We start from the raw sequence: 27,987 nt of genomic DNA on the forward strand, positions 1-27,987 counted from the left end.
GGAGCCTTTCTACAAACAAGCAAAGAAACTTCCCTCAAGGTCAGTAAGTTGGCTTACTTTATTTTAACATAAAATCACATCAACTCAGGGTAAAGCCAATAACCCATCAGGCTTGCCAGGGGGTCACTGTCTAAGAGTAACACCGGTTCCACTTCCTGTCCCCCAAGGTGACTTCCCCAGCTGCACTGATGTGAAGGGCAGAGGAAGGCAGGAGGGCTAACCAGGGAGATCCCAGGAAATCTAGTTTCTATATGGGGGTTGACATCTATATGATAATCTAATCTAGGAACTGCCTAGTTAGCCTGCAGGAGGTTAGGGGTCCAACAGCAGTCGGAGGTAAAGTCCAGCCTGGAACCCCAATGCATAGGTGCCTAGTTCTCCCCAGAGATGAAGAGAAGGTGTCTCCACCCTTAACGAGGCATGTGGGCTCATGGCTAGAAATGGTGGCAGGCTCCCACTGGAGAGGGGGTGAGGAGGAGGAACTGGGGAGTAGCACCCATCTGAAAACCCTCTTTTAAGCTCAGCAGGCCTCCAAGAGCTGGAGGATCAGAGAGGTAACTGTCTGCTGCCATCAGCCGTGGGGAGGAGGCTGCTCGGGTAGTGGGGCAGTCATGATCCTTCCCCACCCTTACTCTCTTCTGACTGCTCCCTACCTAAGTCTTTGCCTCGCACCTCCCCTCCCCTCCAGCCGCCCTATTTCTGCTGGGAACACCTAAAGATTAGAGGGAGCCCCAGCTCTCCCAGGAGCAGCTGAGGAGCAGTGTAACCGAGTTCCCCTACAACGCTAGGAAATCTCGAGAATGGACTGAATCCCAGTGGGCTTCTTCAGACCCAGCAGCCATGGCTCACCTCCTTGCTCTCCCACACCGGGTCAGGTATCAGGAAGTCCACACCAAGCAACAGTGGGCCTGAGCCAACTAGGCCAAAGGCCTCCTGATACTTTGAAAACCTGGGGGACCCCGGCGGTTTGGAAGGGGGTGTGGGCTCCTGCAGGGTCCTCAGGCCCTCAGAACATGGCACTTCTCCGCCTTTGCTGAGTGATCCAGCCGCCAGGGTTGACGTCCATCTGCAGCATCTTCATCACCCACTTGTCGCGACGGGCACCTTCCACGAACTCGGTCAGAGACAGCTGGCCTGAGCGAGGTGGGAGAGACGGTCACAAGGAGAGGGGAGCGGGTCTGGGCCTCCCTACAAACCAGACCGGTGCCTCGGATTCTAAGCCTGTGGCTTGTCAATTCTGCATCTAGAGGAGTCTCTTGCAACTCATAAGTTGTGTGTGCGTGCATGCGTGTGCGCGCGCGCATGCACATGTGTGCATGTATGTGCTCAAGCTCATGCATGCATGCATATGGAAGCCAAAGGTTTCTGGTGTCATTCCTCAGGCACCAACTACTTTCTTCCCTTTCTTTCTTTCTTTCTTTCTTTCTTTCTTTCTTTCTTTCTTTCTTTCTTTCTTTCTTCCTTCCTTCCTTCCTTCCTTCCTTCCTTCCTTCCTTTCTTTCTTTCCTTCCTTCTTTCTTTTTGAGACAGGGTCTCACTGTGTAGCCCTGGTTGACTTGGAATTCACTATGGAGCCCAGTCTAGCCTTGAATGCACAGCCTCCTGCCTCTGCCTCCCTCACTTAATCACCATCATCACCATCATCACCATCATCACCATCATCATCACCATCATCATCACCATCATCATCATCATCATCATCATCATCGTCACCATCATCATCGTCGTCATCACTATTACATAGGGACTGGGCAGGGCATACATGCTCACCACAATGTGAATGGGAAGGTTAGGGGCAACCCACAGTGGTTGGTTCTCTCCTTCAACCAGGGATTAATTCAGGTCATCAGGTTTGGTGACAAGTGCCTTTATCCACAGAACCATTTCTCTGGTATCTTTTTATATCCAAAAAATGTATTTAGGTCTGGAGAAACAGCTCAGTGGTTAGGAGCACTGTGTTACAGAGGACACAAGTTCAATTCCTAGCAGTCACACAGTGGCTCACAGCTGTCTATAACTCCAGTTTCATGGGGTCCAACACTCTAACACTCTTTTCTGGGGGGGGTCATTGCACACACATGCTGCACAGACATACATGCAGGCAAAACACTCATGCACATAAAGGAAAATTAAAATAGTTATTGTTACTTTCAGGCTCAGCCTCTATCACCGCTCTCAGAAGAGCTGTGCCCCACGAATGTGTGCTCAGGCGGTTTTGGGTGCCCCTTTGTCATCCCCAGTTCCCTCTCACCGTCTCCGTTCTCGTCCACCAGGAGGAAGATCCTGTCCACGACCTCCTCAGGCGTGAGCAGCTGGCCCTGCTGCTCCGGGTCCAGCTCCACTCGGCAGGCCTTCTTTAGCTTGTAAATCGCCTGCCAGAGAGAAAGAGCTAGGCTGTTCTGACAGAGCCTCGGGGATCTGTGTCCCTTAGTGCCGCCTCCCTGTTGCTGGCGTCCAGGCCAAGTGTCACCTAACCCAGATATCCTGGTTACTCTCTGTTCATTTGACACTAGCTAGAGTCATCTGGGGAGAGAGAACCTCAACCAAGAAAGCACCTCCAGTAGGCAAGTCTATTGGGCACTTCAGCAGTTTCGGGATTAATGATAGATACCATTGGCAAGCCCACTTAGTGGAATCCAAGAGCTTTAGAATGAAAGACCGTCTCAAAACAAACAAACGAATAAACACAGGAAACATGGAGGGGCTCCAGCGATGGCTCGGTGGTTAAGAACACTGGCTGCTCTTCCAGAGGACCGGGCCTGGATTGTCAGTACCCACGTGAAGGCTAACAACCCCGTCACCCCAGTTTAGGGACCTGACCCCTCCTTTGACTCCTGAGGGCACAACACACAAGTGGGGCACCACTGTACACGCAGGAAAGGCACCCATACACATAAAATAGTAAAATAAATAGATTACATGGCACATTCTCCCTACCCCACAAAAAGAAACAATTCTGATTTTTATTGACTCAATTTTTTTTTTATGTTAGTTGATTGGAACTGTCAACTTGATTGGGTTGAGAGACGCCTAGAAAGTTTGTTAAGCATACCTTCATGTAAGGGAGGTGTTTCCTAGAGCCTCACAGATCAAAAGGGCTCTGACAGAATGAATGCCTTAGCCTGTGGATGGACACAAAACCTGAGAGCTCTGAGAGATCATGGCCTGTGTCTAGAAGGGGTCTTTGCCTGGTGCCCCTCGGCCGGCTGCTTCCTGGCTGCCATGGTGTGAGCAGCCTCCCCATCGCACGTTCCAGTCACCACAGCGTTGTGTCCGTGCTGACGGACAAGAGGACGGAGGAGTGAGACTTCTGGATCATGACCCAATCCGGCCCTTCCTGCTTTAAATTCCCCCCTCAAATGCTGTCACAGCAGTAAGGCTTTTGCCTCCTGTTCTCTCATACACTTGTTTTCTCTCCTTTTATGACAGCGCCTTGCTCTAGCCAAAGCTGATATGGAATTTCCCATACAGGGCTCCGGCCTTGAACTTCGACCTTCATGCTTAAGTCTCCTGCGTGCTGAGACTGAAGCGTGAGCTTTGCTTTCTACCTTATTCATTTCTTCTTTTTAATTTTTTGGGTTTAATTTGCTCTTTTTAATTTCTGTAGGTGGCCTCTCAGGTCATTGGCATTCTTGTTTTCTTTTCTTAAATTGAAATTTGTTATTATTACCGTCACCGTTATTGTGTATGTGTGAGCAGCGTGTGTGTCAGAGGGTGAGCACGTGTGTACCATGGCGAGCGAGTGGAGGTCAGGAACAGCTTCCACACCTGTCCTCTTACTCCACCGTGAGATCCCAGGGGTTGGGTTTAAGTTGTCAGGTTTGGCGGCAACCACACGGCCGGGACATTTCGATGACCCCAGATAAACACATTGTGAATGGTTTCATCTCTTCTACCCCAACTCAGTGCCAGGTGGTTCCCCGTGGAGCAGGACACCAGGCCCAGAAGTGAGAAGAGGGTGGGGCGCTCTCACGGGCAGATACCGACCTCCACAATGTCCAGAAGCTCTAGGCGGTCGATGCAACCATTGCGGTCCTTGTCATAGATCTTGAAGGTCCACTTGAGCTTGTGCTCCAGGGTGCCCCTCAGCACGAGGTTCAGGGCCGCCACGTATTCCAGGAAGTCAATGGTGTTGTCCTGCATTGAGTATGGATAGTGTTGGGGCTGCAGATCCCAGCTTCACCCCACCCCCCTCAGGAGCAGGTATGAGTCCCATTAACTCTGTCCCTGGACTCCAAGAGGGCTCTGTGTCATGGTACACAGTGTTCCTTACCCCGGGACCCTGCTCATCCTCTGCCTCACCCGTCCGTGTAGCTGGGATGGCAGCCCCATGCCACCAGGTCTAGAGAAATGTTCCTCATCATCTGTCCAGAATTTTCTATTCTTACAATATTGTCTCTCAACATGATTCACTTCCCAAACGACTTCTGTGCTGTGTGAGGCACATTCTGGCCTAACTCCTTCCTGGTACAGCCTCCTCCCCTGTGAGGTCATAGAAACTCTGGGACCATTTCTGGGGCACCTCTGGCTGGGGTTAATCTCATCTGTGCATAGATCAGCAACAATTATCCACTGTTGCCTGAGATGGATGAAAACATCCACATAGTTGGCACAGGCTGGAGGCACCTGGGGGAGTAGCTGCTCTGGCTCTTTCTGGCTCCGCTGCACTGTGCACGCCCGGCAGCGGCTACACAGGAAACTGGTGTCTGTGCTGCAGGCCTGTCCAGGCAATACGGCCTTGAAAGTTCCGCAAGCAAACAAAGGGAATCTGGACTAACAAGAGGTGGCTTCAGCTGTCTCTTACATTTTTTTTAAAAAAAAAAAAAAAGAAAACATTTTTTTTGTAGATTTATTTATTTTGTTTTACATGTTTGAATGTTTTGCCTGCATGTGTATATGTATACCACATGTGTGCTTGGTGCCCATGGAGGTCAGAAGAGGGGCACTGGATCGCACGGAACTGGACTTACGGATGGTGTGAGCCGCTATGTGGATGCTCATAATCGAGCTTGGGTCCACTGAACTTCGAGCCATCTCTCCAGCCTGCATGTCCTTTTATAAAACTCCAACTCCCACTCTCAGGAGAGGACAGGAGGCTGAGGCAGGGGGATCTCGACTTTTAGGCCAGACTGAGCTACCTAGTGAGACCCTGTCTCAAATGAGCTGGAGAGATGATTCAATGGTTAAGAGCACTGTTCTTTCAGTGAACCTAGGTTCAGTTCCCAGCACGCACAAGGCAGCTCACAACCATCTATGACTCTGGTTCTAGGGAATCAGGTGCCCTCTGACCTCCATGAGCACCAGACACACACTGCACTAATCTGCAAACATGCAGGCAAAATTCTCACATACAAAAAATAAAACAAATCTAGAAATAACAGCAAAACTCCCAGTCCAGGAACACTGGACCAGGAGTTAAGACTTGACCTTTGGCAAATAGGCTCACTTTCTTGGGTTAGATGTGTTTGTTTGGAATGGGGTCTGTCTGCGGAGTCAGCATTGGCCTCACACTAGGATGCTTTCCAGGACTGGACGGCTGCATACACCACCACACCTGCACCAATGCATCAGCTCTCAGAGCTGGATGCAGCACACCACCCCCGCACCAATGCACCAGCCCTCAGAGCTGGATGCAGCACACACCACCACCCCGCACCAATGCACCAGCCCTCAGAGCTGGATGCAGCACACACCACCACCCCGCACCAATGCACCAGCCCTCACCCCAGTTTTTTCATCATTTAATTCGCCACAGCCCTCCTGGTGAGGCTCCCTCCCTGAGGAGACGAGGAGGAGGTGGGCCTGTGAGGTCTGAAGATGGCACTGGGCCCTGTGGTGTTTCATAACTGATCTCAGCGGAAGAGGTTCCATTGCACTGAAACTGCTGAGCCCACCACCCTCTGACTGGGACTAAGGGTGGCCTTAGACCTCATGTGGCATCCCATTGAGTCAGCTTGGCACAAGTTCTTCTGCACGACGCTTTCTTCAGATTACCTGTGTATCCCCTCAATTCAGGGACTTAAAATAGTCTTTATTCCATACTACAGACTGCAGGGGCCTGGGGTATGGTGGCACACACCTTTAATTCCAGCACCCAGGAGGCTGAGGAGCTCTGTGAGTCTGAGGCCAGCCTGGTTCCAGGACATGCAGGACTAGATAGTGAAACCATGTCTCAAACAAAAACCAAAAATCAAAACAACACAACAAGAAGGACCTCAGGACACTGGACCAGATGGCCTTAAAAACAAAGTCTTTTCTTCTCAGATAGTTCTTTCTTTCTTTTAAAAAATAGCTTACTTATTTTTACTTTAGCTACACTGGTATTTTGCCTGAATGTACACCAGATCCCCCTGGAAATGGAGCTACAGACAATTTTGTTTGTTTGTTTTTTAAGACAGGATTTCTCTGTAGCTTTGGAGCCTGTCCTGAACTCACTTTGTAGGCCAGGTTGATCTCAAACTCATAGATATCACCTGCTGAGTTACAGACAGTTGTGAGCTGCCATGTGGGTGCTGGGGAATTGAACCTGGGTCCTCTAGAAAAGCAGCCCGTGCTCCTAACCCCGAGCAATCTCTCCAGCCCTCCTTTATTTTCATTTTATGTTTATAAGTGTTTTGCCTGTATACATGTGTATCACATGTGTGCCTGATATCTGTGTAGGCCATAAGTGGACTCTGGATCCTCTGGAACTGGAGTTACAGACAGCTGTGAGCGACCATGTGGGTGCTGGGAATTGAACCTGAGTTCTCTGCAAGAGCAGCCAGTGCTCTTAACCACTGAGCCGTGTCTCTAGCCACTGAATTAAAATACATGCTTGAAGCAAAGCTAGAATCTAAGAGAATTTAATGCAGATTTTATGTACCAGGGCTAAGAAAGAGAAAGACACTTGGGAGGACAAAGAGACACTAAGAATGTGTGTCTGGCTTCTAGAAGGACATAGCATTGAATTAAATTAAGATTGGACCTGGGAGCTGGCTCAGTCCATAAAGCGCAGGCTGTGCCAGCAGGAAGCCCCAAGTTCCTTCCCTAGCGCTTACACAAAAGGCGGGGCACGGGACTGGAGAGGTGGCTCAGCAGTCCAAGGCAGGTACTTGCTTTGCTGAGGACCAAAGTTCTGCTCTCAGCCCCACCACTTTTAACTCCAGTTCTAGGGGATTTGCTGTCCTCTTCTGGTCACCATGGGAACTGCACTCATGTGTACAAACCCACACAGAATTTAAAACCCCCGAGTGCAGTTAAGAACACTTACTGGTCCACCAGAGGACTGGCGCTTTTGGATACCAGTATCCTCATTGGGCAGATCACAAACACTGGCGGCTCTAGCTCTAAGGTATCTGACGCTCCCTTCTGGCCTTATGAGTGCGTATGCGTGCGTGCGCATACACGGGCACACACGTGCACATAGGCACACATACAATTAATTTTTTTTCAAGAGTTAAAAGGGGCTTTTGCAACCACCCACCCACCTCCCAGTCAGTGTGAAGCTTCACAACATGGAAGAACTGGGCAGCCTGTCTGGAGGACCCTAGCAAGGGGTGCACTCATCTTTGCTAAGATGGCTTTGTGACATCTCAGTCCCTTGTGTTTAGAGCAACAGGGGCCCTATGGGGCTTGAAAATCCATGTCCTTCTGTTGTAGTTCTTCCACCAAAATGCACAGAGACAGCCCAGGCTACATGCCAGTGACCTTTGCCTCTCAGGAAGAGGATGTCGAGAGCCAATGAGAAGAGGGGAAAGGACAAACAATGGGAGAGAGAAGGGATCTGGGGAAATGGTGAGGCAGAAAGGCAAGGAGCATGGACAGGAAAGTGGGAGAGTCTGAGGGGCTCAAGGATGGGAAGGTCACAGGTCCCCCTGCAGGGCTCCTTACCCCATTCTTGTCGAAGGCTCGGAACATGCCCTCCACATACTGGGTGGCCTCCTCATTGCCCGTGACCTTGAAGAAGCGCTTAAACTCATGCATGAAGAGTGTACCGCTGGGACACTCGACCACAAACTTCTTGTACCACTCCTGCAGCTCCGCCACATCTATCTCCCCCGCAGCCTCCGCCTGCTCCCAGCTGAACTGCTGGCCCATTTCGGCTTTTCGAACTCAAAAGGCCCCGAACGTCCTCCAAGGCCTCGGCTGACCTTAGGCTCGGGCCCTCTGCCTCGTTGCCTTGGTTAGCCCAGCCCTTTCATTGTCTCGGGGAAACTGAAGCTGATTGGTAGTGAAGGGACCTCCAGAAGGGGGGGCAGCCCAGGTCAGCTTAGCTGTGTAAGACCATTAGAAGATCCCCGGAGTGCCTGACCTCCATATGGCTGAGCCTCCTCCGCCTTGCCCCTCCACAGGTCCGGTGAGAGACAGCAGTCTATAAGAACCCTGGGGGTTTCTTGGTCCCACCAATGTCTGCGGCTCTCTCACAGAGCACGCCTGAATCTTAGGATTTTCATTTTCCAGCTTAAAGGACAAATGCTTCTCCCCAGCCATCACTCAAGCCCTGAAGCGACCTCTCCCATTCTCTTCCAAGCACTAAAGACCGGCAGGACCTGGGAGTCTGTATCTTCAAGCATCTTATGTTGAAGTAGCTTATATTAAAGACCACATGAACCTGCTTTGGAAGCAGTTACATATTCATTATGTTGACCAACTATATATTCACTACACATAGAAACAATTACATATTCATTGTGCATGACTATAATCCTGGCACTGCAGCGGCAAGGGGATCTTGAGTTCAAAGCCACTCTGGGTTGCCCTATTGACACAGGAAGACAGCCCCACCTCCACCCCCATGGTAAGCTATCTTTTAGATTCTGGTTTTTTGTTTTGTTTTGTTTTGTTTTTGAGACAGGTCCTCACGTTGCAGCTCTGGCTGTCCTGGAATTCAGTGTAAACCAGACTGACTTTGAGCTCACAGTGACCTGCCTGCCTCTGCCTCCAGTGTAGACAACCACGCTTGGCTGGATTTTATCTTTATTTTATGTGAACAAGTGTTCATCTGTATACATGCATGTATGTGCTTCACACACAAGCTGTGTTTCATAGAGGCCAGAAGTAGGTATCGGTTCCCTTAGATCTGGAGTTACGTTCAGTGTGAGCCACCATGTTGGATGCTGGGAACCAAATCTGGGTCCTCTGCAAGAGCAATAAGTGTTTTGATTGCTGAGCCTTCTCGCCAACAAGTGTGTTTCTTTATTTTTAAAAAGATTTATTTTTCTTATTTTAAAATTGTGTGTGTGTGGGGGGGGGGCTGTGCTCATGTGGGTGCGGAGTCCACAGAGGCCAGAAGAGACGTGGCCGTCAGATCCCCTGGAGCTGGAGGTCCAGGCAGTTGTGAGCCTCCCAGCATCTGAACTTGGGTCCTCTGCAAACACTGAGCCCTCCCTCCAGCCCACCACAAGCTATCTTTAAAGCAGGGCTTGGGTGATAGCTGGGAGAAGCACTGTGATCCCACCTTCCAAGGGAGGCTTATTTTGGAGTTGCTGAGGATGTGTGCAGGCCTGACCTCCTCTCTCAGCGATCTCTGTCACCTGACACCCCAATTTCTTCGAATCTCACCGTTCAGGCCCTGCGTGGGAACTACTTCCATTGCTGTCCTTTCTTGGACTAGTGACGCTTTCTCCCACATCCCACATTCCTGTGGGTCTAAGGCTAGTGTTCTCCTCAGACCCCACTGCTGCCTTCAAATGGCCGCTTTTCTCTCTCAGACTGTCCGTCCCAGGGCTGGAGAGGAACTCTCCCGGATAGACTGGGTTTGCCTGCCTGCCAGTCCCCACACTGATCCTCCACAGCTGCCTGTGGGTCTGGTTCTAGGGGATCAGACGCCCTCTTCTGGCCTCTGCAGGCACCTGCACTCACGTGGTGCACATGCAGGCCAGCATAAATAAAAATAAATATTTTAAACGTCTGTCCCTTTGAGGCCACGTCCTGCTCTGCTTTAGCTTTACTCCTTGTTACTGTCCTTGAACAGTAATGTCACTGCTTGTCCCAGGCGGCAAGTCCATGATTTCAACAGCCAAGTGGAGGACTGACTATCCACCCTCACTAGCTCACGCGTCCTTGGCCCCCTTAGTTGTTTTGTTGCTGCTGTTTATTTAGCTAATTAACTTATCTTGTGTCTGTGTGAGGACAGGTACGTGTGTGCCACACTGTGCATGAGGTCAGAAGGTATTCCCGGGAGTCTGTTCTCTCCTTCTATCTTGCTGAGTCAGGGTCTCTCTTGTTGCTCTACTTCCAACTCCAGTGAATTTCCAAATGATCCCCGCCTTCACCTCCCATCTCGCAGTGTGAGTGCAGCTTTTGCTGTGGGTTCCAGGGACTGAACTTGGAGCATCAGCAGCTAGCCCTCTCGCCTACTGAGCCGTCTTCCTGCCCTCCACCCCTTCATTGTAAAATGTATCATCGCCTCCCATTCATCTGTGGGCCAAACAGCAGCAGCCGCCTCTGGGGATTTGCTATGCACAGAGTTTCCAGGTGTCCACTCTTAGCGAGCTGACTCAGGCACCTTGGGGTGGAGCACAGCACTGCTCCAGAAAGCCCTGCGGGGCTCCCAAACACACTGGAGTCTGAAAGCTCTGGGCCTGGCTCCCACCGGTTTCTCTGCTGTCTTTGATACTCAGCTCCCTTGTTGGTTCTCAGTTCTTCCAGCTCATTTACAGGAATACATGAACTCTGTCCCCCCAGTAACTCACCAGCTGGATGACCCAGTCCTTTCCTGACACAGCTCAGCACTCCTGCAGTTACCCTCCCATGTGACTCCCATCCTGCCCAGGCTGGATCCCACTGAAGCTGTTGCTGCCTAGGTACTAAGCCCTGGCCTGTGCCTAGAAGGCTAAGACCTGCTGGAGAAGAGGGGGAGGTCCCGATGCTGCCTGCATCCTGTCACCCTATGCATGTGTCCCTGATGAAGTGACTGTCTGCAGTCACCCTGCCCTTATGCCCCCCACTTGTCCTCAGAGAGCCTACCCCTACCTGCATTTGGTATCTGTGGAGGAAACTGAGGAAGAGGACAGCGCTGGAGGGCACCAAGTGCCCTGGTGTGGATGGGGAGCCGTAGGGAGATCAGAGCAAGGGAGCCGCGGGTGTGACGCTGCACTGCTCCGGGAGTTGGGAGTGGTGGCTCTCCGGGAGCCCAGCCCTTTGGAGGCTTAGGCAGGAGGGTTGAGAGTTCCGGGCCAGCCTGGGCTACATAGGAAGGCTTTGTCTCAAAGGAAAAAGAAATCAATAGGGTTTGGAGAGATGGCTGAGTGGTTAAGAACACTTGCTGCTCTTATAGAGGACCCTGTTTTAGTTTCTGGCACCCACATGGTGACACATGTCCACCTATGATTCCAGCTCCAGGATCTGGTCTCCTTGAGCACTGCATTTCTGTGTGTGCGTGTGCGTGCGTGTGTGTGCACACATGTGTGCGTGCGCGTGCATGTGTGTGCGTGTAGGCAAACACTTATACACATAAAAGATAAACCTTCAAAAATTAATTACAAGGAGAAACAAATTGTATGTGGGCCTGTTGGCACAGAGACCTATAATCCCAGCCACTTAGGATGCAGGCACAGAAAAGTATACGCTTAAGGCCTTAGTGAGACACCGTGTATGTATGTGTGTGTGTGTGTGTGTGTGCGCGTGTGTATGTGTGTGATGCAGGCACAGAAAAGCATACGTTCAGGGCCTTAGTGAGACACCGTGTGTGTGTGTGTGTGTGTGTGTGTGTGAGAGAGAGAGAGAGAGAGAGAGAGAGAGAGAGAGAGAGAGAGAGAGAGAGAGAGAGAGAGAGAGAGAGAGAGAGAGAGAAAGTAAGAGCAGTAAGCTCTTGCTTAGCATGTATGTCCTGGGCTCAATCCCCAGTATCCAGTAGGAAGGGAGAAGAAAAATAAGTTCTATGCATGAAACCGGACTTGATGTAGTTTCTGGCTGAGGGACCTCAAATTGGTTGGGTTTTCACGTGGGCCAAATGCCCATGACCTGCCCTATAAATACCGCTGACCTATTGAGGTACAAATATATCACTTTAAAGAGGATTAAGAATCCATAGCAGGGAAGGATAGCTTTGAAGGGAGTAACAATAGCAAGGATTTAAAGAGGGCAGGGTTAAGCATGGGGCAGGGCATTTGCAGGGAACCCTGGGGACTGCAGGCAGCCAGAGACACTGAGTCCACTGACACCCTCCACCCTGCCCCCCCCCCCCCCCCCCCCGCTGACAGGAGCCCTGCTATCAGTTTCCACTCGGCCTTCCTTCCCACAGCAGAGCCCGCCTAGCTGAGGCCCAAACACTGTGCTGTCCCCACTCTTGGCCTGTGCCAGCAGTGGGCCTACAGAACCATGCTCCCGTTGCTTACATTATTTATTCCTTAGCCGCCACCTCCCCCGCCACGTCAGCCTCTCAGTGAGGAAAAGGAACTGTGGAATGGGACTGGAAATGGGCTTTGACTATGCTGGAATCAGCACATTTGAGTTCTTCAGTCATTTTAAAAATAAAATTAGGCTTTGCATGTAATATGTGCGTTAACATGCATGCCACTGCATCTGTGCGGAGGGGAGAAGGAATTTGGGGAGCTGATTCTTTCTTTTTGCCATGGGGGTCTGCAGGGATCAAGCTCAGGCTACCATGCTTGGCTGCAAGCATCTTCAGCTGCTGGACCATCTTCGGGCCCAGCAGAGTAGGGGCTTTCTTACTTTATTTTAAAGACAAGGTCGTGCTATGCAGCTGGAGCTGTTTCGTGTGTGTGTGTGTGTGTGTGTGTGTGTGTACAACTGCACGCGTGGAGTTCAGAGGACAACTTTCTGGAGTTGGTTCTCTCCTTTCACCATGCCAGTTCCAGGAGCCAAACTCTAGTTGTCAGGCTGAAGTGGCAAGTGCTTTTGCTGCTGACATACATCTCTATGCCCACAGCCTCTTTCCTTTCTTCTCTCTCTTCCTCAGCTGCTCTCCATGTTTCTTCCATTTCATGTGCACATGTTTATATGTATGTGAGAATATGTGCTTGAGTGTGTGTGCATGTATGTGGAGGCCAGAGGTTTACATGGGAAATCATCCTCAGTTGGTCTGCCACGGGGCCTGGTCTCTCAGAGCTGACTCGGCTCTTCTTGCCAGGCAGCTTGTAGGGGATCTGGTGCCCTTCTGAGGCTGAACTGCAGGTAGGTCACCATGTCAGCTTAGCATACGTGCGTTCTCATGCTTACATGGTAAGCACTTAACCACTGGGCCATCTCTCTAGCCCCTCTACCTTAGTTTTTTGTTTTTTTTTTTTTTTTTTTTTGGTTTTTCGAGACAGGGTTTCCCTGTAGTTTCTAGAGCCTGTCCTGGAGCTAGCTCTTGTAGACCAGGCTGGCCTCGAACTCAGAGATCTGCCTGCCTCTGCCTCCCGAGTGCTGGGATTAAAGGCGTGCGCCACCACCGCCCGGCTTCTACCTTAGTTTTTGAGACAGGCTCTCACAGCCTGGGATTTGTCAGTTCAGCTAGACTGGCTTACAGCAAGTCCTAGGGACCCTCCTGTCCCTTTTCCTCAGTGCTGAGATTACAGGACTGCACCACAGTGCCCAGCTATTTGATGTGGGTTCTGGGGGATTGCTGTCAGCTGTTTCTTCAGAGTGAGATTTTAAGGTTTCTTTTTTACTTAGTGTGTTTGCATATGCACAGGTCAGAGAACAACTTCCAGGCAGCTCTCTCCAGGGTGAGTTCCGGGAATGAACTAAGGTGTTGGCTCTGTAGCGGTCTTACCCAGTCCACATCTTGCCAGTTCAAGGTCTGACTGTGTCTGATTAAACTTAGTAACTTGGTTTGTGTATCATCTGGAACAACTGGCAATGAAGGTCTGCTCATAGTGGCTCCTGAGGAGCAGTCCTTGAAAGCCCCAGAATCTTATGTGTGGGTCCGGGATTTCTTTTTACTACCTCTCTTAGATAAAGTGTGCAGCCCGCTGCTCTGCCAGACCAGCACCAGTACAGCGCCTGCCTGAGCAGCTTCCGTACTGAGGCTTATCCTGGGATAAGAACACTCCAGGCTTACCGTGTGAGCGCGACAGCCAACACCTGAGCGAGTGGAAGGTCGCAGACCACAGGCTGTAATTCTTTCTGTGGTGATGACAGTGACGGGGTCTAGCACATAAGCAGTATGCATTCAGAGCACTGGCACCTGATGAGATTCAGTGTAAGGGAACAGAGGAGTGAGGGAAACCACACAAGACACAGGCCTCCTATGCTTTAAAAGCGTTCTCCTGGGGCTGCCATCCCAACCACTCTCTTCTTACCAAGCCAAAATCACGTTTCAACCCAGTGTAGTCTTGCCTCGCTCTGGGCTTTACAAGCAATAGAATCTCACAAATAAGTAGGTATCTTCAAATGAGGCAGGGACACCTACCAAACAAGAACGCAGATCTGCAAGAAACCGAAGAAAAATACTTACTTGTGCTTAGTAGTACTTGCAAGCCACTGGTTGGATTTAGTCCTTGGTATCCTCCAGTCCTCAGGGCAAAGCTGCACAGAAGCTGGGTGAACGAACAGCAAGAGAAACACAAACTCCACAGCGGCCATGCACAGTGGCTCTGAAGTCCCTGGGTCACAAGACTCCTGTGTGTCGTTAGGTCACTGATTGGCAGCCACCTCCAGGCAGCGCATGCTGGACTGCACAGAGGAAAACTGCTAACCCCTCAGCTGTCAATTAACCATAGGTTGTTTTGGGAACTTCAAAATAAAACTGTGAAAATGTATCACTCATTTTCTGTAGAATGAAGAAGTAAACATTTAAAATTAGGACAAATTCGCCAGACGTGGTGGCACACACCTCTAATCCCAGCATTTAGGAGGCAGAGGCAGGAGGATCTCTGTTGAGTTTGAGAAATAAAAACAAATGAATGAATGAATAAATAAAAACAAAATAAAATTAGCACAATTAGTGGCAGCTACGCAAGTGTTTACATTTTGGATTTTTTATTTTAGGTTATAGAGAGGTCTGCTAACGCTTGTTCAAATCAGAACACAAGCAATGGCAGGTAGAAAAGGACAGCTATAGTGGTTCTTCTGAGACCAAGCTGCCACAGGCTCCATGCAGCTGCTCAGGGCGTAAGGACTCATCAGCAAGGTCAGGCGGGCTTGGCTTGCCCTCAGCTGGAGCAGTCTCCCCGTAAGCCACAGCAGGCCTGCTCAGTTTAGATCCAGGCACAGTGGCATCTCCGAGGCTATGATGTTCTTTCTTCTTTCTCCTCGGTGAGCGTTTCCCACATTGGCTCCTTGATGTGTTCTGGCAACTGCTGTATCTGTGTCTAAAACCAGAAACAAACCAAAATGGATGCAGTGTGGAGTTTGAAATGAACCCGCTCTCCTGACCTGTCATGTTTCCTGCTTCTCGCTGATCTCCCTGCCTTCAAGGAGAGAAGGGAGCATAAGGTGTGTGCAGGAGCTGTCTGATCCTAAGTGACCTCCGAGGGGACTGTCCTGTGGTCCCCAAGTCTAAGCAACTATTAGGGAGATTTCCAAGATGGCTCAATGAGGACTTGGGTAGTGGTGGGGTGGGGCTAACACTGTGCCCAGTGTGCCACAGGCCCTCACCCCCACAGCTAGAAAAAGGCTATATAGCAAAACCCAGCCTGCCCTCCTGAGGAAGAAATTCAAGCCATACCTTTGTTACTTCCATGGCAACCCCTTCGGGTAAGTTTCGCTGGATATACTCCAAGTAGATGTTGGCTGTGCATCCGGTCAAGTGTTTTAACTAAAATGGAAAAATGAAGATGTCCTGCCACAAGGCCAGATCACAGATCTTTGTGGGTCTTGTCCCATTGCCACTCCCACTATGTTCCCTTCAGTGATGAAGCCTGCTCTAAGAAATTCTACACGAATGTCATTTTTAGACTATCTAGGAGGGCTGGAGGGCTGTTCAGTGGTTATGAGCCCTGGCTGCTCTTGCAGGACTCACAGCCTCACAACCTTCACAACCATTTGTAACTTCAGCTCCAGGGGCTCCAGCTCCACCTCTGCCGGCTGTAGGCACACATGTGACACACAGACAAGGCAGACACTCACACACAAAGCAGTAATAAAGCTAAAGAAGCCTTCTGAAAACCATGTAGGGGCCAACAAGATGGCTCAGCGGTAACAGCACTGCCCTCTACGCCTGATAACCTGAGTATATCCCCGGCACTCACGTGGTCAAAGGAGGGAAGTGGCCACCACAAGCTGTCCTCTGACTGCCACACACAGGTAGCAGCATGTGCCCCTATCCTAAATGTTCTTGTTGTTTTTTATTTTTCAAGACAGGGTTTCTCTGTGTAGCCCTGGCTGTCCTGGGACTCACAGACAAGGCTGGCCTTGAACTCAGAGATCCACATGCCCTGCCTCACCAGTGCTGCAATTAAAGGCACGTGCCACCACCACCCAGAACATAAACATAAATGTTAAAAAAAAAAAAGTAGAGATCCCCTGACTGTACTGATGAAGGCGTCGGGTTCAGCTGTGTGTCCTGCGTCTGCACAGCCCTCTGCACACACGTGCTTGTCTGAGGGACGGCTGCCAGCTACCACGAGGGAAATACTCCAAGTGTGCTACAAAAGCCTCACTGCATGCCCCACCAATCTTATCAAACAGGCCCCATTATTATTCCCATTTTATAAAGGATGAGTCAGGCGCCAAGACCTGAAGTTGAGTGCTGTCAGTCTGACTCAAGTGTACACTTGAATGCTGACAACGCTGACCTGTAGATGCAGGAACAGAGAACAGCCAGTGTTTGAAAAGCCCCTATCGAGGATCACAGCCAGAGAGACCCAGTCAGCCCGTGGGAAGAGCTACTGTCTGCTCTCCTTGAAAATGTGGTGATACACACCTTTAATCCCAGCACTCAGGAGGCAGAGGCAGGCGGATCTCTGAGTTTGAGGCCAGCCTAGTCTGTAAGAGGTAGTTCCAGGACAGACTCCAAAGCTACAGAGAAACCCTGTCATGAAAAACCAAATAAATTCATATATATATATATATATATATATATATATATATATATATATATATATAAAATGTGGTCTGCCTACGGGTATTTTGCCTGCATGTATGTCTGTGTACCGTGCACACGTGCTGGTGTTCTCGGGAGTTACAGATGACGGTTGAGAGCCAGTGTGGATGCTGGGAATTGGACACATGTCCTCTAACCATTGAGCCATCTCTCCAGTTCTTTGTTTTACTTTTTGAGACAGGCTCACTATATGCAACAGTGTAGCCTCCAAGCTTGACTTGGCCCTTCCATCCCTGTCTTACAGTGCTGGGATTGCAGGTGCACTCTACCACAGCTGGCTACAATTGTAGAACATCTACTTCTGTTATGCTTTTTGCTGTTTGAAATGGTCTCCTGTAGCCCAGACTACTATTGAATGCACTGCACACCCACGGATGATCCTGAATTCCTGATCCTCCTGCCTTCACCTCCTAAGTGCTGGGATTATAGGTGTGAGCCACTGTGTTTGTTTGGGTGAACTGTGTAAGACAGTAACTTTTGAAATGTAAGCTAAATTATTTCAGTGCTGTTTTATTGTCTTTCCAGGCTGAGCCGTCGTCAGCCCTGCTCTTCTTTTCCAAGTCCATGCCACTCTACAGAATGGCTTAAGTCTGCTTCTCTCTTAGGACAGCTTTCATGGCTGAAAGGAAGCTGTGAAGCCATGCTACACACTAAGGAAAAGTTTTGAGTGTGGCTGAAGGAAACCCACCTCTAAGCGTCTGTAGAGCGTCCTCATCTCATACTGGACTCTGTGCTTCTTGAAGATGTGCACTGACTTGAGGAGAGTTAGCCGCTCTATCTTCCGTGGTGGCTCATGTCTGAAATGAAGCTCAGTGAGTCACTGACATCAGAGCACACTCTCCAGTCCGCAGCTCAGACTCGCTCGGTTACAGGCACTAGCTGCCACTTACTGACTTCATCTGTCAGCCACATCTGTAACAGCTGTTTTCACACATCTCAGGCCAAAACAAATACTGCAGATAACAGGAGGAACCTTCCCCACCCCAGTCAAGCAGTGCCACGCAAGAATGAGCACATATGCACTCATGCCATCTGGTGTTTCCTAAGTCCCTCCCTCATGCACCAAGCACGCCAGGTTTGAAGAGTGGCAACAGGTGCTGGACACAACTGTGATGTCTGCTGTGTTAGGATCATTTATGACACACGGGCGATCACACAACAGTCTGCTCTGGGAAACAATTTAGTGTTCTGCTTTTGCTACAAGGATAGGCTGGCAAAGCCTCAGACAAACCATGTTCAACACCAGAAGGAGCAGGTACCAAGAGGCAGTTCCAATTTACCCTGCAGGGACTTCAAGGCCTCTGACGCTTACCTTCCTAGGAGCTCCCAGGGAGGTGGAGTTGCTCAGGGTGGCTGCACATAAAGGAGGTGTCAGCTACAGAGTCTAAGCCTCACCGCCTCAGAGCTTCCCTCTGTTGAAGATCCCACACAGAAGACTTCCCGGGCTTGCTCACATCAGTGCAATTTCTAGAAACTGTTTCTTTAATTTTCCTGCTCACTCATTCTAGTACTTAGCAATTCCAGCAGACACCAAGCGACACTACTTCTCAGGGTGACACAGGACAGGCTTCAACTTCACCTGCAAACTGATCCTATTTTACAAGCTCAGACCTACTGGGATCACGGTTAGGTCCCTGGCTAATCACACGACAGCAGACAAGTCAGGTTAGGAAAGGCCATATACTCACACGTCAATGGAGATGCCAAGTTCCTTAGCAGCGAGCACGGCAAAATACTCGTAACTGTCTAACACAGCCTTGTCGTGGGCTTTCACCAAAATGAACAGGCGTTTGTACAATGTGTCTGGCTCATTAGAAACGGTTATCTAAAATAAAAAGGAGAAGTTCTGGTTTTGGTTCTTGTGATATTCATTAACAGCAAATTTAATGTAATATTGGTTGAACGACTTCAGAGGTTACTAATAAATAAGAAAAATGACAAGTAATGTTTTAAAACACTAGTTTAGCTACTTCCAATGTCACACAGATCTGCAAAATGACCTTCCAAATCTGTCAAAATCCACTGAAGAGCAAACAGCCTTCCAGGTTACTACAAAACTACCATGAATGTTCCAAACTCATTGTTAACAAGCCCCGGATTTCTTGCGAGAAAGGACTCAGGGTCCGCTAGCAGGACTGGAGAGTTGTCCCTGGCAGCAGGACAGTGAGAGAGCTCTGATTTCCCAGCTCTTCCGAGTCCTTGTGTTTAAGGTAGGGCATTGACGTTTCTGCAGGGAAGGGCTACGAAGGCACAAATTAAAGTGCTTACAAATCATTAGCCACTGCTCCACACTGCTAACGTCTGTGGTTGCTACACAGCTAGTTCTAGTCATCCTTTTCATTAGGGGTACTCATGTGCAGCTGGCCTGCCTTCACACAGAAATTACTCATGACTAATTAAAATGTTATGACACTGGCTGGACCTTCCCACTAATACCTAAAGACCTTAGAAATAATGGGCTTGACATTTCTGACTTCTTCCAAGAGGTGAATTATCTTCATTTCCTCCAGTCACTAAACTGGTAAATGGTGTTACTAATCCAGTGAGTCAGGGTTAAATTACTTCACCCCGAAAAGAGAGCTACTTAATAAACAGGAAGGCAGACATCTATTCTCAATTATTCCAAATAAGATGGTTGGAAAAACAGAATTAACTGATCTTAATTAAAATTGGGGATGTAGAAGGAGGGTCTACAGTCCTAAAAGGTGTTGTTTGATTCCTGTAGGGTTTATTTATTATGTATTATTAGGTTTTATGTATTTATTTAAATTTTTGTGGCAGTGGAGAGTTCTAGACAAGAACTTTCTTACTGAGCTAGCCTCAAGCTCCTCTACTGGCTTTTAAAGCTATTGTGAATTTGCAACAAGTCTCAAAAGACTTCTGGAGATGTTTTGTGAGATCACTGTCAATTTAGCTTGGAACAGTTAAGACATCTAACATTATAAGGTCTGATTTCTTAGAGGTCCTCGAGTGGTCAGGACAGTGTGTTTGTGTGTGTGGTCTGTGTGCACACTCCAGCACCACAACATGCATGTGGAGGTTGTCTAAGGATAACGTTTCTGCTCCTACTATGTTGGTTCTGGGAAATGAACTTGGTCAGGCTGATGGCAAGTGCCCCTACCCACTGGGCCACCTTCCCGGTCTTTAATGTAATACAAGAAAATGTTCTAAGTGCACACTGACTTGTCTGTGTGCATGCCATGGCACACACATGGAGGTCAGAGGACACTGTGGGTCCTGGGACTGCACTCAGGATGTCAGGCTTGGTGGTAAATTACCTTATTCACCGAGTCATCTCATTGGCTGGACCATGTATTTTGAAACGGCCTCTCACTGACCCTGGAGCTCTGACTGGGCTAGACTAGCAGGCCAGCAAGCCCCAGGGGACTCCTTGTCTAGTTCCCCTGAGCACTGGGATCCCAGGTATGTGCTGTGCCCCCAGCTTTCTAAGTGTATGCCAAGGATCTGAACTTGGGTTCTCATGCGTACATGGTGAACATTGCTCCAGTCCTCCGCCACCTCGTATATACAGGCATGGCCTATAGCATCTGAGCTAGAGATCAGCATTTAGAACACTTTCTTTCTTCCAAAGATTTATTTACTTTTTTATGTATATTGGGGTTTTGCTTGCATATATGTCTGTGTGAGGATGCCAGATCCCCTGGAACTGGAGTTACAGACAGTTGTGAGCTGCCATACTGTGGAATAATCCTTTTGTACACTGTAAAGACTTGTCACTCAAATTGGTTTAGTAAAAATCTGATTGGCTGATAGCCAGGCAGGAAGAATAGATGGGATGACCAAAGGAAGGATGTTGAGGAGAGCAAAGTCAGAGGAGTCGCCAGCTAGATGGAAAATGAGTCAAACAAAATGGGATAGAGGCAAAAGCCATAAAACTCAGGGTAGCATATAGATCAATAGAAAGGGGTTAAGTTGTGAGGGCTAATTAGTAATAAGCCTGAGCAATCAGCCAAACATTTGTAACTAATATTGAGTCTCCATGTTGGTTATTTGGGAACTGGCAGGCGGGACAGAAATTTCTGCCTACATTGCCATGTGGGTGCTGGGAATTGAGTCCCGGGCCTCTGGAAGAGCAGTCGGCGCTTGTCACTGCCGAGTTGTCTCTCCAGACCCAATATTTCTACTATTTATAAAGTGAATAAAGAAAAAGGAACAACTGCACAATATGGACGGCACGACTTCATGGGCCTAAGTAAAATACACATATGGACGCACACCAAACGAAAAAGAGATTGTTTTTGAAGGTAGAAATGGAAGGATTGGAATTTTTAGAACTTTAGAAAAGAAATTCTGATGGGCTGTGATGGTGCACACCTTTAATTCCAGCACTCGGGAGGCAGAGGCAGGCCGGAGCTCTCTGAGTTCAAGGACAGCCTGGTCTATACAGTGAGTTCCATGACAGCCAGGGCTACACAGAAAAACCTTGCCTTGAAAAAAATAACAAAGACAAAAAAAGAAAAATAAATCCCAGTAAAGAGTTAGGAGTAGCACCACAGCTGTAACTCGTCACTTAATAGAAGCAGGAGGATTAGGAGTTCAAGGTTAGCCTGGGCTAGACAGCACCCCGTCTTAAACTCTATAAGGTCACATAGCTGTGTCAATGTCAACAGAGCACTGTGCATGCCAGGCTCAATAGTAAAAGAAAATACCTGAAGGCTGCAGAAAGGATTCAGCACCACTAATTGCACTCCTGAATTATGCTGAGCTAAGAGCAAGAGACTGCTCATCACCAGTTATCTGGGATAAAAACATTCCTTTCGGACTTACTTTGATAGCAAGAAAAATAGCACAGGCGCTCCAAGGACATCAGACAGTCCGCAGTGCGCATCTGCCAGTGTTCTAGGATGAAGTGCACGTGTCTGGGAACAGGCCGGATGAAATAATCAGGAGAAAAATGAAGCTGTTAATGTAATTCCTTTGCTGCCGCTGTTTCTCGAGATGGGTGCACGTAGCCCAGCTAGACCCTGGCCATGCTGTGTGACTGAGGACAGCTTACCTCTAGCGCCTAAGTGCCAGGGCCAGAGGCCTGTGTTGCCACGCCCTGCCTAATGGGGTACCTACCGTAGGTTTGGTCAAATCCTTTGGAACATCCATGTGCAGGTTTGACCATGGTGCCCACTTCATACTGGTGCTGCTGTGTGGGGAAGAGAGGCTCAATTAGCACGGAGCCCATCCTGTAGTATAATTAAGCACACTTGGTGGCATACTTACAGCAGGAGACCACCAGTTTGGGCTGTGCTGCTCTGGGGACCATTCACAGACAAATTTCCCAGTTCCTAAGAAGAACAGAGGGGCAGGTGTCAGAAACAAAGTCAGTTCCCAGAGAACTGGTGGTTTCCACTCTTGAGTCAGAAGGTAGGGTCTCGATTTTTCAGAGGAAGAGACTGGGCATGAAGACGACCAAATTAGATTTCTTCAAAAGCAAAGCTCTTTTTGCTGTTGGGACCCTGGTTCAGTGCCCGGGCATCTGGTGCCCTCCGGCCTCCATGGGCAACCACAAGCATGTGGTGCACAGACAACACACATAAGTAAACACACATACAAATGAATTAAAAACAACAACAACACAACTTAGCTAGGCATGGTGGTGCGTCTTTGACTGGAGGTGGAGCAGGAAGATCCAGAGTTCAAGGACAGCCCGATCTACAGAGCGACTGTCTCAGAAATAGACAACAAAATTCTTTTTAAAATGACATGTCTGTATAATTTAATCTGTTAACAGCTAGAATAATCTTTGCTTGGCTAAAGCACCTTGCCTGTAGAGAAATACAGCACACACCATGCCTATACCCATCATTACAACAGGCCAAGAGGCCCTTACTCAGCACTGCCCAAACCCTTTCAGTGAGCGCCCCCTGGTGGGCTGTTTTAGGAGGCAAACCACACTGTTTCTCATCCACTCAGTAATCCTGTAAACTCTCAAGACTGAACAGTGCAACCCTAGCGAGCAAAACAAAACCTTCAAAAATACAACAAAGAAGACAACAGGGAGCACAAGCAAAGCTTAATTAACCAACTAATGGGTGCATTTTAAACAGCCTGCACTTGGCATAGTGGTGAATGAATGAACTCCTTTAATCACAGCACTTAGGAGGCAAAAGCAGGCAGATCTGAGTGTGGGCTAGCCTGGTCTACACAGCAAGTCCCAGGATAGCCAGGACTACAAAGAGAGACCCTATCTCAAAACAAACCAGAACCAAAACCAGCCCAGGCTTTCGTGCCCTTGTCCTTGACTGTGAGACAATAGCTTCCCATCTTCCTTGCCCGAGAAGGCAGGAAGAGGACCAGGCACAAGGCAGGAGTGTGCTATTCCTCATTACGCTCATACAGTAAGCTCTCCTGCATCGGAGATCCCGAAACCTCCCAGTCTCATCCTTCCTCTGAATTACTTGTTTGTTTCTGAGACAGGGTTGCATGCAGCACAACCTGGCCTCTAACTGGGTAGCTTTTAATGGCCGTGAGCTCCCAATATATCTGCTTTCACCTCCAAGTGCTGGTTAAGAGCCACTGCACCTAGCTGTAATCTTTGAGGGCGTGGGTGTGTGCAGATCTGGCTGGAAAGAGCTTTTCTTATCAGTGCAAAGATTTCCGTCTCCAGCTTCCTATTTTTCTGTAAAGGATGCTTACATCTGTCTGTGTTGTGTGTCTACATGCATGCACATGTGTGTGCAGGTGCAGTGTGTGGAGGCTGGAGGAAGCTGTTGGGCATCAGCCTCTATCCGTCTCCCCCTATTTCTCTCTCCTATGACCAAACTTGAGTTTTCTTGGCTTGTATGGAAGCCAGAAAGCTTCAGGGGCCCTCCTGGGACCAGTGGTAGCTGGGGTCCTAGGTGAGCATGGAAGCCCTGTGCCTTAGGCTGCTGCCAGGCTGAACCCTCCTCGGGCTGAAGCCCAGCTCTCACAGCTGTGCAGCGAGCACTCTTAGCCACTGGCCCACCTCTCCAGCCCCACAGAATGTTCCTAAGACTGGTGGTTATGAAAGTGTGGCTGGGACCGCGCATGAATCCTTTGTTGGCAGGAGGCCTGAAACCCAAACTGTCCTCATAGCACTAACCCGACTCGGGGCTTTTCTACTTTTGTCTCTCACGGCTGCACGAGTTGTGCTCTATATTAAAGACTGAGGATAAAGCTGCCTCTTCTGAGGTCAGTTACTAAAATATTACTCTTCCTTCAATCTGCTTCAGGAGTGGCGACTCCAAGGCTGGAGAGATGGCTCAGCAGTTCTACAGAGAACCTGAGTGTCCCTGAAGGCTAAGAATGCAGTTCAGTGGCAGAACCTTTGTGTGGAGTGGACAAGGCCCTGGGTTCAATTTTTGGCATGGATTTTTTCTTCTTTTTTTGAGACACAAGCTCATGAAGCCCAGTCTATTTTTTAACTCTGTATGCAGCTGAGATGATTGTGAACTTCTGATCAACCTCAACCTCGCAATTGCTGGTTGTGCAGGCATGGGCCACCACTTCCGGTTTATGTGCCGCCTTTAGGCATTTTAGTCAAGTGCTCCAGCAACTGAACCACATTCTTAGTCCCTCCCTTTTTCATTTATTTGTTTATTTTTGGGAGGGTGTGTTTGAAACAGGCTTTCTCTGTGTACCCCTGGCTGTCCTGGAACTCGAACTGTAGAATAGGCTGGCCTTGAACTCAGAGAGTTCTGCCCGCCTCTGCCTTCCAAGTGCTGGCCTTGTTTCTTTATTTTTGGAGACAAAGTCCCATTACGCAGGCCAGGCTGGTGGCAATCTTCCTCTTGTTTTCCAAGTGCGGATATTACAGTGTGAGCCACCACGTCCAGTTCTCAGCTTAATTTTTGAAACTACTGAATGGCCATTGGTGAGACTCACAAAGGCTGCGAGCCCAAAGTTCCCGAGAAACCCTGGCTAAGTTGTTTTATTATTATTATTATTATTATTATTATTATTATTATTATTATTATTATTATTATTTTGCGACAGGATCTCAGTATGTAGCCTGCCTCTGGCAGGATTTCCTTCTTCACAGAGCCTCTTGAGGGCGCTCCGACCACAGCCCGCCCTCGGGGCCCTGAGCGTCCATCCCCCCAGCCCCCGCGGGAGGACACGGCTCGTTGCCGGGACTGCTGCGCCCCAGCCTCCGCTCAGCTCCCTCATCCCAGGCTGGTTCTGTGTCCTCGGGGCTCAGGGTGTTTCCATTTCCCTTCCTGACGGGGAAGGAGGGTTTCTCATCGTTCCCGCTCTAGCGACCTACAGTTCTCCTTCCTACATCCCAAGAACAACCACCCAAGGTAACAGCTCCGGAGGAGGACTCCGAGCCGGCCGGGCAGCGGGTGGTGGCGAGGCCCAGCGACTGCGCCTTGGGCCCGCCATTTCCCCCGCCCACCCTTTACCTGCTGCAGGCGCCTGCACATAGCCACGCACGCCGCGCGCGCCGCCATCTTGGGCCCTGACCTCCCAGGACCGCTTCCGGGGTCAAAACGTTGTCCTCGGACCATAGAGTTCAACTAAGAGAGAGAGAGTGTGTATCCTCGTGTTCCGGCACTGAAACAACCATAGAGACGTGGCTCTTTGACTTGTATTGTTTGTTAAATTTCGACTTTATTATTTATTTACTTATTCACTCATTCATTTAATTTTTTTGGATGGCTGCGTCGCTTTTGTGGTTTGGATAAACTGGCTTCAGCCCCTATCAAGTTACCAAGCTCTATCTAAATTTTCCTTATCCTAAAATCCTGTTTGTCTTAGAGACAAACACAACAAAACACCTGCTTGGAAAGAAGTTTACTGCTATTACTGAGTCCAAATTCTAACACTCTACCATATTGCAAAGGCCATTTTATTCTTAAAGTTTCTTCACACCAACTGGCATGCCTTTCTTGTCAATGGAAAATTCTAAGCTTTGATTTTCAAAATGCCTTCACCTGCAGTTCAACAGATCAGAAAGCTCTACAGTTAGTAGCTTTGGTTTCTATTTAGCTGTGTGACTTGATCAAATTTCTCCCCTGCTCTGAACCCATTTTCTCGTTTGCCAAGTAGAGATGAGAAGATAAATTATACTTGTAGAGAAGTGAATAAGATACTGGTATAGTATTTCGTACAATGCCTGCCACATGATAAACGCCATCATTTGTCACATAAGATCCCTCTATGCCCTGGGTCTTACGAGGTCGTTGGTGAGATGAATAAGGGTCGACTTAAAGAGACGGACACATAGCATCTCAATAAAGATCCGTGCAAATGTAAAGTTGTGTCTCCCATAGTAGGTATTGGTTGCCTTATGTGGCAGGCAAGAGAACTAAGCAAAGAGTAGACCGACTTGGTCCAGATGGCACAAACCGATGAAAGATCTAAGAGTATGACCCACTTTCCTCTCCCCAGGCTGTGCCTCTGTATGAAAACAGAAAATTCATTAGCACCTGGCTGGACTTGGCTATGCCTCCCTGGGCAGGCAACACAGAGGCCTCCTCAGAATTTGACTCTCTCGAAATGTGACTTTCATGGTGGTCCGTGTCAGCCCGTGGTCTGTTCTGACAGTGCCCCAGCCTTCCTCTCCCTATGACCCTAACTTCCTGAGGGCTCTTCAGTGGGTCTCTTATCTTCCTGGGTGCTCTCAGCTAGGTGACTGAGCAACGCCCTTAATGATGGTTGACACAGCAACTTGAAAATGACTTTCACCTAGGCTACCTAATCTCATCCCCACGAAAATAATTGTAGCTTAATTTTTAGGTGGGGAAACTGAGGCTCAGAGATGAGTTGATTGGTCAAGGTCAGATGGTGAGCTGACCCACCCCACTTTTACAGTCCTAGCTCAAGGCCTGCTCTACCCTGTGCGGTGAGCTGGTTCTGTCAATGATGGAGGGGAGGGCTAAAGGTACCCACCCTCCTACACCTCCACTTCACAAAGAAAAGGGAGTTGTGTTTATTGACTTGGTGGCATGATCTGCTAATTGGAATCAGAGAGGTGTGTTCTACTCAGCCTTAGGACTGGGTGTCCTCCAGTTCCCAGAGGCCCTGGCCTTTCTCTCCTTAGGACTGGGTGTCCTCTGGCCTTTCTCTCCTTAGGACTGGGTTCCTCCAGTTCCCAGAGGCCCTGACCTCTCTCTCCTTAGGAGTGGGTTCCCCCAGTTCTCAGGGGCCCTGGCCTTTCTCTTGCTAGGTTCTCTCAGCTGAGATTCAGCTCAGTCCTCTGCATGTGGCCATTGCAAGATGTCTTTGGCTCACCAGATTTGTCTTCATCTCAGATGTGGGATTGATTGCGTTCCCTTTAGTGTCCTTCCCTAAGTCATGTCCTGTGTCATAAACTACACTTCAGTGTAATGCCTCAAGGGCAAGTGTGAATGTTGCATAATTAGCCAGGACAAGGTGGGAGTCAGCATGTATAAATTAGGGCTTCTGTTGCTGTGACAAAACACCATGACCAAAGAAATACGAGTGTGAAAGGGTTTGTTTGGCTTACCATTCCATCTCACGGTCCATCGTCAAAGGAAGTCAGGCCAGGAACTTAAGCTGGCTGGGATCGTGGAGGTTGGAGCTGATGTGGTGGTACAACCATGGAGGGGTGCTGCTTACTGGCTTGTTCCTCTTGGCTTGTTCAACCTGCTTTATTATAGCATCCAGGACCACCAGTCCAAGGTAGTCCCACCCACAATGGGCTGGGTCCTCTCACATCAATCACTAATTAAGAAAATGCTTTATAGGCTTGCCTGCAGCCCGATATTAGGGAGACATTTTCTTAATTGAGGGTCCCTCTTCTCAGATGACTTTAGCTTGTGTCTAGTTGATGCAAAACTATCCAGCACACACTATAAAGGAACAAGCCAGGCTTTGCCAGCAGTAGAGCTGGCGTGATAGGGTCAGTCATTTTCACATTCTGTATAAAGCACACACGTGTATTACGTGTTGCAAAAGGAAGTTAGCACACACATGCTATTATTAACACACACACTGATCATGATTTGCTTCTTCTGAGCTAACTCTTTCTCCCAGCCCAGATGTCCCTGAAGAGGTCTGATACTGACAGACACTAA

The 27,987-nt window shown here is 49.0% G+C and overlaps 2 protein-coding genes across 3 annotated transcripts; both read right to left on the reverse strand.

The window, feature by feature from the left end:
* Nucleotides 1-1,006: 1,006 nt before the first annotated feature.
* Nucleotides 1,007-8,076, reverse strand: Guca1b (guanylate cyclase activator 1B). Its single transcript, XM_038341130.1, has 4 exons — nt 7,870-8,076; nt 3,988-4,137; nt 2,252-2,372; nt 1,007-1,134 (listed from the first exon to the last, which is right to left on the reverse strand). Exons 1-4 carry the CDS (start codon nt 8,074-8,076, stop codon nt 1,007-1,009), a joined length of 606 nt encoding a protein of 201 aa, XP_038197058.1.
* A 6,814-nt stretch (nt 8,077-14,890) lies between these two features.
* Nucleotides 14,891-25,424, reverse strand: Mrps10 (mitochondrial ribosomal protein S10). Of its 2 annotated transcripts, none has more exons than XM_038343833.1 (7): nt 25,351-25,424; nt 22,205-22,269; nt 22,055-22,124; nt 18,661-18,797; nt 17,661-17,769; nt 15,596-15,685; nt 14,891-15,239 (listed from the first exon to the last, which is right to left on the reverse strand). In XM_038343833.1, the coding sequence occupies exons 1-7, from the start codon at nt 25,396-25,398 to the stop codon at nt 15,156-15,158; spliced, it is 603 nt and encodes a 200-aa protein (XP_038199761.1). In that variant the 5' UTR covers nt 25,399-25,424; the 3' UTR covers nt 14,891-15,155. The 2 variants fall into 2 exon arrangements, with proteins under 2 accessions (XP_038199761.1, XP_038199759.1); XM_038343831.1 differs by having other exon boundaries at nt 22,055-22,127.
* Nucleotides 25,425-27,987: the final 2,563 nt, after the last annotated feature.

Source organism: Arvicola amphibius, chromosome 9 (assembly GCF_903992535.2).
Source record: "Arvicola amphibius chromosome 9, mArvAmp1.2, whole genome shotgun sequence".
Classification (NCBI taxonomy): Eukaryota; Metazoa; Chordata; class Mammalia; order Rodentia; family Cricetidae; genus Arvicola; species Arvicola amphibius.

What these genes read in the sequence shown, in the direction of transcription:
- Guca1b (XM_038341130.1), bottom strand. Translation starts at nt 8,076, where the DNA reads ATGGGCCAGCAGTTCAGCTGGGAGCAGGCGGAGGCTGCGGGGGAGATA. An exon ending in GAGCCTTCGACAAGAATGGG is followed by an intron (nt 4,138 to 7,869) that starts GTAAGGAGCCCT and finishes TACTCAATGCAG; the next exon opens with GACAACACCATTGACTTCCT. An exon ending in GGTGGACGAGAACGGAGACG is followed by an intron (nt 1,135 to 2,251) that starts GTGAGAGGGAAC and finishes CACCTCGCTCAG; the next exon opens with GCCAGCTGTCTCTGACCGAG.
- Mrps10 (XM_038343831.1), bottom strand. Translation starts at nt 25,398, where the DNA reads ATGGCGGCGCGCGCGGCGTGCGTGGCTATGTGCAGGCGCCTGCAGCAG. An exon ending in TGTGCAGGCGCCTGCAGCAG is followed by an intron (nt 22,270 to 25,350) that starts GTAAAGGGTGGG and finishes TGTTCTTCTTAG; the next exon opens with GAACTGGGAAATTTGTCTGT. An exon ending in CTTGGCATCTCCATTGACGT is followed by an intron (nt 17,770 to 18,660) that starts GTGAGTATATGG and finishes GCTTCATTTCAG; the next exon opens with ACATGAGCCACCACGGAAGA.